Source organism: Centruroides sculpturatus, unplaced genomic scaffold, assembly GCF_000671375.1.
Source record: "Centruroides sculpturatus isolate CEXI.00-Female unplaced genomic scaffold, Cexi_2.0 scaffold53, whole genome shotgun sequence".
Lineage (NCBI taxonomy): Eukaryota > Metazoa > Arthropoda > Arachnida > Scorpiones > Buthidae > Centruroides > Centruroides sculpturatus.
In genome coordinates, this window is record NW_019384350.1 from 445043 (window position 1) to 458848 (window position 13806).

Genomic DNA, 13806 nt, shown 5'->3' on the forward strand with positions numbered 1-13806 from the left:
ATAAATTAATAATATATTCAACATAAGAATGTTTTAATCTTATACAGATTTAATTTTTTTTAATTTAAAAAGGAGAATATTAATCTTTTAAATAAAATTTTTCATTAAAATCAAATTTAAAAAAATTAATAATTAAATACCAAAGTAGATTTTTAAATACTGTATAAGTTAAGTATAATATCGCGTACATAATAAATTAAATTAACTTTAAAATTAACAAATTACTTAAATTCTAATCAAAAATTTTTAAATAGTTAATACAAAAATAATAAATTTTAATATTGAATATTTTTTTTGTAAAGAAAATACCTAAGTTAATTTTTATTTTATTTAAATGAAAGGATTTAATTTATTAAAACTGAAATACTTGAAAAATTTCAAATTGAGTGTTAAATACTTCTTTTAAATGAATATAATTTGAAGAAAGGGAAGAAGAAGAATAGAATTTTCTTCGCTTATTTTTTACTGCTAAAGAATTTTTTAATTTAATAATAATACGCTTCTTAAAATCAATTTAAATTTATTCATAAAAAATGACTTGAAATATTAAAAATAAAATAAAATAATGTATTATTACGCTATTATATATAAGTTATATATTTGGAATTTTAAAGTTTTTGGGAAGTTTTTATACACATCTTCCCTAAAAAAGATAATTGTTTTATATTTCAATAGTTATTTGTTAATTAATCAGTCATTTCTTAAATGTTATATTGCATTAATTTTCATCATTTTTGGAGTAAAATAAAAGGTTTGTACAAATAGAATGGACTATATATTCTCTTTGTATGTGTGATGAATGCATTTATTATGAAAGTGGCATTTATGATGTTTTTGCTTTCAGTAATATTGTTCGATCCTATTTAGGACAAAAACATTTTTTTAAATCTGATTAATGGCCGATATAAAATTCTTTAGTTTGAGTGTTATTTATTTTTCATACAATTTTGAATTATTCTGTGCTTCATTACATCTGTAATAAGTAAATTTCTATACTTAATGAACAGTTGATAATATCTAAAACATAATAAATGTTTCTAATTTCCATTAATTCAGTATACGAAATACATATACATATAAATTTTTATTTTTATTTTAGAAAATTATAAAAATTTATTTACTGAAATAAAAATTTTAGTTTAAGACTTACAATTATAGCGAGATAATTTATCAATTTTTATTAAAATATATTTAGTAGTTACATTAATACACTTTTTGTGTTTCTACCTCTTTTTAATATCTGATTTAGGTTATCCCTAGTACTTCCTTCTTGCTTTGATCTATCTTTTTCCTTCTTTCTTCTCTTCCCTTTTATCCTGTGTAGACTTTTGTCTTTCTTCAGTATCAATCACAACAAAAAATTTAGTTATATTTTTATAAAATAAATTTATAAATGGTTTTCTTTTCTTTGTAATGTCATATCAATTTCAGATAGTTATTTTCATTGTTATGAAGATTACGAACATACAGAGTAAATATCGTTATTTTTTATTTTTCTTTGTTTAAAGAAATTTTACCGAAACCTATTCAATACTTACACAATTTTTTAATAGAAAACAGACTCATATTATCAATAGTTGTGCTTGTCTATTATTAAATACCTTCATTTCCAAAAGTTGCCTAAAGCGATTAAAGTAACTTTAATTATTCCAACTGTCTACTCGTATAACAATATGGAGTTAGTTTACTTTCAAAAAGTGACTTTAATAATATCAAAATTGCAATAAGGCATCGAATGATGACAATTTATCAATCTAATCATTAAAGTTTCTCCACTTCTAATCCCTTTTGAAATTGCACAATAGCTTATAACGCGACGTATCTAATGGAACATCCACCAACAGCTGGATAGGAGCGCGTCGGAAAGTAAATCAAAAGGAGATAGAAAAAACGAATCAATGGAATTTCTCGTAAATTAAGTGCTATCGATTTTGATATAAATGTGTTAATGCTACATATACATATCGAGTATTAAAATATCTGTTTTATTAGAAACAATATAAGCCTGCAGCAATGTAACTTTTAACATTCCTATTTTTCTAAGTTTGTAAGGCAACTAAATCTTAAAGACTAATTTATCATTATAAAAATAAATAAAAGATTTTTTTTTATAATAATCAAATAAAATAGTGTTTTAATTTTATTTAATATAAACTATTTTTAATGTAGGAAATAATTTTTAATTTTTAGCGTGGATATTCAAATATTTTTATAATATAAATAGTAATATAATAATGTAATAAATAAATATTTATATATAAAATATATAAATAATATAAATATATATTTAAATATGTTCCTGTGATTGTGAAAAGGACGACAAAGAAGACTACAATACATTTATTCTTATAAGTCTTTAATATTTTGTATTTTTACAATTTGTTTTACAAAAATATATTTAATTCTGGATGTTTTAGAATTTGTTTCTTTATAATTTGATAAAATGTCTTTATTTATATAATTTTAAACAATTATATTCAAAATTTACACGATATTAACAATTTTATCTTGATTTTTCTAATTAAAAAATCGTGTTATTATAATTTCGTCAAAACTCTAAAAAACAATGAAATATTTAAGTTGAGATTTTAACACTTCTCAAATTTACAATTTATATATTCCATATAGTTATATTTACTTCAGTTGTAATCTTATAACTTTTCTTTTTTGGAGTATTCGGATAGTATCAAGAATCCTGAAATATATCCTTTAATACTAGAAAAGCTAAGATGAATTTATAGTTTCTGTTATATTTAATAACATTCAATTTAGCATAATGTATTATGCAGCTTTAAGTATGCTAAATTGTTTCATATTGTATCAAATATATGACAATATATAGCCTAATAATAAAAGTAAAAATATATGTTTGGATATAATGATTTAAGATTTTCCAGTTTTTAGTAATAAGTTTGGCAGATGACCTTTTTTCTGATCATGTAAAAAAGTTTGTACACTTTCTAATCATTTTCGAGTGTTAATAATTAATTTTTGAACAATTTATTAATAAGACTTCTTTTCTGTATATATAAATTTTCTTTCGTGTAATAATAAAAATCATTTCCTTAAATCTCTGCTGTTTCCATTTCAATGCGTCTTAACGTTATTGCATAAATATTTAGTCGCTAAGTTCTTTATGTATTAAAGACAGAAAAATTCCGATTTATTGTAAATTTCAGATGGAAAAAATACTTACAGTTTACTTAAAATACTTTTGTAAAAGCTTAATAACTTATTCAGCTATAAAAAGTTGATTTCGCATCAGATACTATCCATTTAATGAATTTAATCAATACAGTTGATAAATATAATTATCCTGTTCGACTTCTTTAGCGTTGAAATAATTTATATAAAATTCCTGGATTCAGATAATTTTTTTTAAATTTTAAAGAAAGCAGTAAAAATAGGTATAAAATTTAGGACTTTACTTATAAATATTGCTGAAATACTGTTCTGTCTATTCCTATTATTATATATAACACAAGGAAAAAAAACATACCAACAGATGAACTTCGAATAATACAATGATCAATTGTAGGTGAACAATTTTCTGTAACTTCTAAGCAATAATGTTTATGATGTGGTACAGATGATGTGATATCTGGTGTAAACTGTAATATTAGGAATGACAAATTAATTTCATTGTATCTTAACATTTTGCTTTCTAGTTTGGATATGTATTACCTTTAGAGAGACATAACCCAAGTAAGCTTCTTTTGCACCTTCTACAAATGTAATAGTAGATTCACTCTCCCTCTCTAATATAACATTATCTGCAACATTTCCAGGAGCTGTAATAAAATTACAATCAATTAAATTCATTACTAATATTGATTCAGTTTTACAGTTGATTCCGGTTATTAGCATGGTCGATTATTAGAACATGCCACATATTAGGACAAAACATTCAAGAAAAGAATCAAATCCTATAATGCAAGAATAATTTACTTTGCCTACTGGCCCCGAAATGCCGCTTAGTAGCCCTGCTAGCACAGTATTTTTCTTGGAAAACTAAACAAAAAAGACACAAATTTGGATATTTTCGGCTTTTCCATATGCAACCTCCATCCGGTTTCCTTTATCAGTTGTAAAAGAAAAAAAAAAATCAATCATCAAACCAGGTTGTACTGCAATGATTTTTTTTTGTACATAAATAATTTCTTGTCATTAAAATGGTTTTATTGCACTCAGATGTTTATTTTATTGGTGAGAACATGCATTGACACACAACATAACTCATTATATTGTATCTCAATAGCATAACTTATTGGGATGTTTGTTTAGTAGCTCCAAAAAGCTCCGGTCCCAATGCCATGCTATTAAGCGGAATCGACTGTATTTATGTTTTAAAACAAATATTTTGTAAATGTTTTAATAATTACCTGCCCCAATCATTGCTACATTTGTATCAATGATAAGATAGTCATGTTTATATACACCAGTGTGGATGAATATAAGAGGATTCTCTAATTCTTCAGAATATGCAAAAGCAGATTCAATTGTGTCAAAATACTGCAATAAAAAACAATATATACTTTATTTATAATGAACTGAATAAAGAAATGATTTAATAAATAATTTCAAGATTAAAGTTTAAACAAGTTCTAAATTTAAAATACAGCTTATCCATTTAGGAAAATTATCATGTTTTTCTGTAATTTTTATTTTGCAAATCTCTTATTGAAAAATTGATGTATAAATCATATGATCTTTCAACAATGATCTGATCAGTATATCTGTAGATCATATTTAATCATTTATACATGAAAAGATAAACTGCATATCAAATGGAAACAGTAAGTCTCTTCACTATCATTGTAAAATTGAATTTTCAATAATTCACTTAAATTCATTACTGAATGATTTGTATTGTATACAAATCATTTTTATTCTTTCTAATATAATATAATATTCTGGCTATTAGTAAAATTTATGTTTCTACAATTATTATTGTATTCATAAATGTCAATTAAAAAAAAGATTTTGGTCTCATGATTCATGAATACCAATCAAATAAATACAGATAAAGTCAAAACAATATTTGTAACTATCCAATGTACTGGTTTTATCTGAATAATAGTCACCCTCAAATAATAACAGAATCTTGCCTTACAAGCTTGAAATTACTTTCAAACAGTAGTCACATCTACTACTTGAAGATTTCTGAAAATTTAGGGAAACAATGTGAAATAAATACAGTAAACTACAGTAGGTAGGGCTTATTTATTTAACAAACAAACTAACAAAAAAATAAAATACATAAAATGCACAATATACAGTAGGACTGAATTTACAAAATAAGGCAATACAATACATGGATAATCTGCCTTCTGAGAAAGCTTTCTATTGGAAACTGGACCATATTTAAGTGTTAGACATTTAGACATAATAAAATCAAAAAACTCAATGTGACCAATCTGTTTGTGAGGTGCAAACCAGCAACCAACTGCTAAAGCTCACTAATGGGTAATGTAAGAGAGGTGTATTTTTATTATTATTATTTTTTTATTATTGGTATATACAGAGTAATACTAATTATAAACAAAGATACTAGTCATCAGTTCAAGTTTAATCTGCTTTAAAAATCAAACTTCCACAAACACATTTAAATACTTTATCTGCATAGTAACCACAGAGAAAATATGTAATTTAAAATTATTGGCCATGACTATTATTTGAATAAAACCAATATTTAGTGCAAAGTCAGCTCCAACACAATACTAAAGATATTATACTTGATTGCATGACTTATGAAGATAATGACAATTCACAAATGGAATCAAAGTTTACATTAATATTAAAGGAAAAAAGAGTAAAATTCAATTCCATTATGAAATTTTATATAAATAATTAAATAACTAATTGTTCCTTTCTGAGAGTCAAAATCCTTTAATCTGGATTTGAGACATACATAATTTAACAGAAAGGTGAAAGTCAGATAATAAATACTTCTAAGAAGAAGAAGATTATTATTATTATTATTATTAATCAATTTATTAAATTTATCTATTATTAAGAAAGTCACAAAATGAAAGAATAACTAGTTTCACATATAGTCTTTTTTCTTGTACTTAGTTAAGAATAAGTTGAATAAACAGAAATTAAAATTTTATATTATTTTTTTTATATTTCAGATTGATTGGTTTTGGGTTTTTGGTACAAGGACCTAGCTAGGCCAAAAAGTACCACATCTAGCCACTTATGTATCTGTATGCCCTTTTGATTCTTTTAATAAGCCATACATCTTTCTTTTGTATGTCATTTTAGAGTTCTGCATATAAGTCTATTGCTTGAAGATAGGCTGTGATAAGTTGAATTTGGCCATTGACATCTAGTACAGTCTTTTATGTTTTATATCTATTGTTCTTTTTATTATAAAAAAAAAATAAATAACTATCTTTTCTTAACAATAAGAAAAAATAGTTAATTAAGTAATATAAAATATTCCTAAATTGTATCATTACTCAATAACAACGTAAATATGCCAAAGAAAAAACATTATTATTATTGTAAGTTAGTGATACATTTATGACATCACTAAAAACATTTTGATGAAGTTTTCAAATTTTCAGTAGAAATAACCTTTTGGTTCCACTGAATTTTTGTATTTTCCATAACNTATAATTATTAAATTTATCAAGAAATGGCCATTTAATTGCTTATCTCTAGGCTAATTTGCTACTTTTTATATCAGATACAACTCAAACTTACTTGCTTCCCACTGTGAATGCGATTTCTTCTGAGAACAGGTATACTTCCTGTAGTTATCCACACACCCGCCAGTGTGTTAGCATATACCTCATTCTCTTCTATTAAACCTTGACCTTTTTCATGCTGTTATATTACAAGGTTATATATTATTATGCTAACAATATAAATAAGAAAATTAATTAAAATAAGTTATGAGTTCTTACTACATATATTCCACCATGTTGACCATGATGAATTTTATTATATCGCACTATTGGATCACTGTTTGTTCTTATCTGTATACCAGCTAATGCATTGCCTAAAAACAAAAATAAATATTAAACTTAAATTTATATGGTTCATACCTGTAATTAATATATAGTGTATTATTAATATAAAATATATTATAATTAAAATATTTTTATATTTACACAATTATTTTATATGCTTTCGTTGTCCAAGCAGTGTACTAAACATTACTAAATTTGGTTTCTATCACACAATGAAGTGCAGTACAATTGACACAAGGCTTTCTTCCTGCTTTTAATCCAGTTTTTTGTTTGCAAAGACACATTTCAAGCATATAGCTCCTTCTCTGTCGGCTTTTTCATTTTTTCATGTTACATAGCAGATATTGAGCAGTGAAGTGAACATTAAGTAAAGTTTAGGTGCTCAAAATAAAAAATCCAACAGAGGAGAGAGGCAAATGCCCGAAACATGTCTTGGCTTAAAAACAGGATGTAAAGGAAAGCCTTATGTCATGCCCATACTGTACTGCACTTCATCGTGTGATAGAAACAAAACAAAAAGACAGAAACGGTTTCAAAATAGGAAGATTATTAAATTTGATTAATACTATTGCTAAATATTTCAAATTTTAATAAATTTTTAAGCCACCTTTTGAAACTGATTTCATTATTCCGTGCTCTTTTACTAGTTCTCTTAGATTTTCTGTGTGTATATATATATAGAAAGATGTTTTCAGACTGATTCATACACAGTTTGATTCACAAGATCTCTACAGATATAGGATTATTACCAATGATTTCCATTTCTGTTTCCATTAATTTGATGATAATATTGTTGTTTATAAAAACTGCTTTCAAATGAAATCTTAAAATCAAAAGTATTTTTTGACAATGTAACATGAAAGGCAGTTTGTTTTATGTTTCAATGATAACTCTTTGTGTGTGTGTGTGTGTGTGTGTGTGTCCAGGTTATCTTTCGGCCTTTGTCAATGTCACATCTCATTTTTGTAATCTTATTTCCTGTTTAAAAAATTGTGTGTGTCTATTAATAATAAATTTTTAACACCTTACCGTATATATTATTGTGTTCTATTAATCCTCTTCCTTCACCAAAAATGTACACACCTCCTTGATGACCATTATATATTTCATTTCGTCTGAAATTCATAATTTATTCAATGTAAATTTATCTCATAAATAAATATTTGATTTTTTATCTTATATATGCATATAACATCCTTACCTAATTGTAGGATTGCTGTGAGATGTAATCCAAACACCTGCAAAATTATTTGAGTGGATTTTGTTTTCTATAAACTGCCCTCTTCCATTTTCATGTACATATATACCACCTGTTTGACCATGGTGAATTTCACAACGAACTACTGTTGGATTTGCATTAGCTTTGACTTCAAAACCAGCAATTCTATTATTATGTATATCATTTGCTTCAAAATAACCCTAAGAAAAATGCATTGTTTGTAAGATAATACTCTCAAAAATAATAATAAAATTATGTAGATATATTTTAAAATTCTAACCAAGCCACTATCAAATGTAAATACTCCCACATCACGTCCATGATGAATATGATTTCTTCTCATAATAGGATTGGCATGATTTTTTACCCATACACCTGCAAGTGCATTCCTGCTAATTTCATTTTCTTCATATAAACCCTAAAATATTATAAATTAATTGTTACTTGTTTTAATGTAACATTTAAATAATACAATAAATTAATATAATAAATAATTTTATATTTGTTTTTATATCTAATCTAATTCACAAAGAATAATTATCCAAATTTTGCTTTCAACTTATAACACTCATAGTTGCAATTCTGAGGACATTCAATAATTTCATTCTTTAATATATATTGCTAAATAAAAACAGAGAATTTTTTCCATAAGAAGAACTTAGCTTCATTTAATGAGGGACTCAGTGACAGCAATGAATAATAATTTTAAATTTAGATTTATTCCTGTTTAATTTAAAAGTTTATTTTAAAAATCTTTTAAATTTTCAAAGTTGTTTTCTTTAAAAGAAATCATAATAAGTTTATGTAATAGACATGAAAAAAAACTGCTTTATGATTCTGACAAAATATTTTTTGAAAGTTTAAAAATACTATTTAGTTTAGAAGTGTAGGTAGATGACAACAATAATCACAGTACAAATGTTAAACAAACAAGAGAAACTTCAGGTCACTGCAGAAATGACTGAAATTAAATTGGTTAGTTACAAAAAAAAATTGGTGTCAATATATGACAGGAATTTCCCTTCAATTCTGCCATGCTATAAGTGGCATTTAAATTTTTTTCACAATAAATGGAGTCAATATTCATTATTATTATTATGAAAGAAGAAATTAGAAAAAAAATTTTCAAGCCATGTTTACCTAAGACATCTATTATAAGATTGTCTGAGCAGTTGCAGTTACTAAACTTAACAAATCTACCAAGTCCTATATAAATATTTACATTTATTCTTGTACAAATTTCAGCTGCTCCATAAAGCTGATGATTAACTGAAGTATATGACATTTTCAATTAATCTGCAATCACATGCAATAATGGCAACTTTCCACACAGTCACTTTTTTACCAAATTGACTGACTTACTTAGCTGTGCTTCCATGATATCCATTTAACTGTGTAAAAATTTTGGTTGAAAAAAATGTTTTCCAATTATTATAAGTCCTCAAAAAACTTTGGTGGAAATTTGCTATCTTGTGCATGCAATCACATATAAGTTTTTTTGCCACAAATGTACATATCAATTTCTGTTCTGATGCCACCAAAATCATCATGGAGGTTTTCCACAATTGCCAAAAGAGGAAGTTATGATGTCGTAGGCACTTGCCATCTATGCATGAAACAATGACATGGCAGTAATGCAAGTCAACCCTGAATGCTTGTCTGTAAGACAGCCTAGGTCATTATAATCAAGAGAAATTTAAATGTTTTCATGACTATTTTGTGCCTGTAAAATAAAGAAAATTATTTTCTGGTACACCTAAGAAATGTTTCAGCCCTCCCATCATTTATTTCCAGCTGAACTTGTTTCATATTAATTCATACTATCACAAAGTTTCAAGAGCTCTTTACAATAAGCAAATCCTACTGTACTTATAACTACAGTAGTTTAAAAATTTCTGTTAAATTTTCATTTCAGATACAATATGAAATATTTTTAAACTAATTTTATTTACAGAATTTTATATATGAAATCATTCAGCTCTAAAAATTATTATAGTAGGACCCCAATTATCCAAAGTAATGTGGACCTCTGCTACATCAGCTAAAACAGATGGTCTATGGTCACTTCATATTAAAAATTACAAATAAGTTATAAAAGATTTATATGATATTACTTTTTAAGCCTTCTTTTATATCTTGGTGATTTTAATCTTAAAAACAGTATTTTTACTTCATATTATAAAGCTTAAACAAGCAATAGTTTTAAATAAAAATGTATATTATTATAGTTACATTTTCATATGAATGGTTTGTCCCATGTTGAAGTTAAATAATAAAAAAGTAATAGAAACAAATCATTTGTAATATAGGTTATCATTTTAAACTTTCTTTAGAAAGTCTTTTAGGGTTAAGAAAAGTTGTGTATGCATTTAGAAGTTCACCTCAGATAATATGGAATTTCAGTTAATTGGATATTGGATAACTGAAGTTCTATTGTATCATTACTCAATAACAACGTAAATATGCCAAAGAAAAAATATTATTATTATTGTAAGTTAGTGATACATTTATGACATCACTAAAAACATTTTGATTAAGTTTTGAAATTTTCAGTAGAAATAACCTTTTGGTTCCACTGAATTTTTGTATTTTCCATAACTTCCCCTGGAACTGTTTCTATTGCAAGAATATGAAAATGCTGCATCTTTTTATAACTGATATTGCTTTTAAAGTATAATACTATTGTGGAATCATCATCATCATCTTATTAACAAAGCTGATGAGTCCACATTTATGCTTTTAGATAACTTGAAAATAAACAAAACTTTTTAATGTCATTTTTCATTAATAACAGTAAAAACTTTTAAGTATCAATTCTAGTACCTGAGCATAATCTGTGATATACAGTCCAACATTTTCGCAATCACTGATATCACAATATCTGATGTTTGGTTCTGACCTATCTCCTGTTACACACACAGCTGCTCCAACTAGATTTTAATAAAAAAGATAAAAGTCAACATCTGTTAATAAATGGACTTAAAAAAATCATCATATAAACTTTGAAGTTTTCAATTATTATTATTGTGTTGGGTTATGTAAATTATGCTTGGTTGATACTGGTTACTGTGTACTATGCTGGACAAGAGTCATGACATAGTAACCAAAAGTTAAATAAGTGTGTCAATATTCAGGAATTTCCTAACAATATGACATGTATTCAATATAGTGGTCTTCTGTAGTATGATGTATGTGTTTCATTCAACTGTAATGTTCCAAGGCTTTCTGTATGACACCTATAGAAGAGAGAATGACAGGTATAATAACCACCCTATCCATCCTCCACAGATGCCTTATTTCCTGGGCAAGTTCTGTATACTTACTGACTTTTTCAGTGCATGTGTTTTGTACATTGTGAATGTTTGGAATGATTATGTCTATATATGTGATTTTATTGTGTTTGTCAATGTGATGTCTGGTCTGTTGTGGTAAATTGTTTTATCTGTGATTATGGCTCTGTCGTAGTACATTTTGTGTGTTGTTTTCCAATACTGTCTGTAGGATGTATTTGTAGTATGGTTCGTGGATGTCTAATAATTTGTGTTTGTTTGCAAGCTCTTGGTATATTATATTTGCTACTTGGTTATGTCTATGTAAATAATATTTCTTTGCCAAGAGCTTGCAACCAGAAGTGATTATCATCATCATTATTATTATTATTATTAATCAATTTATTAAATTTATCTATTATTAAGAAAGTCACAAAATGAAAGAATAACTAGTTTCACATATAGTCTTTTTTCTTGTACTTAGTTAAGAATAAGTTGAATAAACAGAAATTAAAATTTTATATTATTTTTTTTATATTTCAGATTGATTGGTTTTGGGTTTTTGGTACAAGGACCTAGCTAGGCCAAAAAGTACCACATCTAGCCACTTATGTATCTGTATGCCCTTTTGATTCTTTTAATAAGCCATACATCTTTCTTTTGTATGTCATTTTAGAGTTCTGCATATAAGTCTATTGCTTGAAGATAGGCTGTAATAAGTTGAATTTGGCCATTGACATCTAGTACAGTCTTTTATGTTTTATATCTATTGTTCTTTTTATTATAAAAAAAAAATAAATAACTATCTTTTCTTAACAATAAGAAAAAATAGTTAATTAAGTAATATAAAATATTCCTAAGTTTGCTAGTTTAAGTTGATTGAAACTACAAAGACTTTGAAGCATACAATATGAAAATAAATAAGACCATCTAATAAAGGTATTAAGAAAATTGTATGTTTTCATATATATATATATTTATATAAATTGGGATGGTCCATATCCTGATTTATAAAAGTAAAATAAAAACTAAAAATTTTTTTTAAATTTTAAAGAAAGCAGTAAAAATAGGTATAAAATTTAGGACTTTACTTATAAATATTGCTGAAATACTGTTCTGTCTATTCCTATTATTATATATAACACAAGGAAAAAAAACATACCAACAGATGAACTTCGAATAATACAATGATCAATTGTAGGTGAACAATTTTCTGTAACTTCTAAGCAATAATGTTTATGATGTGGTACAGATGATGTGATATCTGGTGTAAACTGTAATATTAGGAATGACAAATTAATTTCATTGTATCTTAACATTTTGCTTTCTAGTTTGGATATGTATTACCTTTAGAGAGACATAACCCAAGTAAGCTTCTTTTGCACCTTCTACAAATGTAATAGTAGATTCACTCTCCCTCTCTAATATAACATTATCTGCAACATTTCCAGGAGCTGTAATAAAATTACAATCAATTAAATTCATTACTAATATTGATTCAGTTTTACAGTTGATTCCGGTTATTAGCATGGTCGGTTATTAGAACATGCCACATATTAGGACAAAACATTCAAGAAAAGAATCAAATCCTATAATGCAAGAATAATTTACTTTGCCTACTGGCCCCAAAATGCCGCTTAGTAGCCCTGCTAGCACAGTATTTTTCTTGGAAAACTAAACAAAAAAGACACAAATTTGGATATTTTCGGCTTTTCCATATGCAACCTCCATCCGGTTTCCTTTATCAGTTGTAAAAGAAAAAAAAAATCAATCAATCATCAAACCAGGTTGTACTGCAATGATTTTTTTTTGTACATAAATAATTTCTTGTCATTAAAATGGTTTTATTGCACTCAGATGTTTATTTTATTGGTGAGAACATGCATTGACACACAACATAACTCATTATATTGTATCTCAATAGCATAACTTATTGGGATGTTTGTTTAGTAGCTCCAAAAAGCTCCGGTCCCAATGCCATGCTATTAAGCGGAATCGACTGTATTTATGTTTTAAAACAAATATTTTGTAAATGTTTTAATAATTACCTGCCCCAATCATTGCTACATTTGTATCAATGATAAGATAGTCATGTTTATATACACCAGTGTGGATGAATATAAGAGGATTCTCTAATTCTTCAGAATATGCAAAAGCAGATTCAATTGTGTCAAAATACTGCAATAAAAAACAATATATACTTTATTTATAATGAACTGAATAAAGAAATGATTTAATAAATAATTTCAAGATTAAAGTTTAAACAAGTTCTAAATTTAAAATACAGCTTATCCATTTAGGAAAATTATCATGTTTTTCTGTAATTTTTATTTTGCAA

At 25.9% G+C, this 13806-nt stretch overlaps 1 protein-coding gene across 1 annotated transcript in view; it reads right to left on the bottom strand.

Moving 5' to 3' along the window:
- The window catches only part of LOC111637399 (F-box only protein 11-like), a 109847-nt gene that overhangs the window by 18644 nt on the left and 77397 nt on the right, over window positions 1–13806 (bottom strand). Inside the window, exons 6-18 of the mRNA XM_023382877.1 lie at window positions 13517–13646; window positions 12816–12922; window positions 12631–12742; window positions 11023–11129; window positions 8480–8617; window positions 8182–8399; window positions 8010–8095; window positions 6915–7009; window positions 6708–6834; window positions 5295–5353; window positions 4383–4512; window positions 3685–3791; window positions 3500–3611 (exon numbers count right to left, since the gene is read on the bottom strand). Coding sequence (XP_023238645.1) covers window positions 3500–3611; window positions 3685–3791; window positions 4383–4512; window positions 5295–5353; window positions 6708–6834; window positions 6915–7009; window positions 8010–8095; window positions 8182–8399; window positions 8480–8617; window positions 11023–11129; window positions 12631–12742; window positions 12816–12922; window positions 13517–13646 — 1528 coding nt within the window. The remainder of the gene's footprint in view (window positions 1–3499; window positions 3612–3684; window positions 3792–4382; window positions 4513–5294; window positions 5354–6707; window positions 6835–6914; window positions 7010–8009; window positions 8096–8181; window positions 8400–8479; window positions 8618–11022; window positions 11130–12630; window positions 12743–12815; window positions 12923–13516; window positions 13647–13806) is intronic.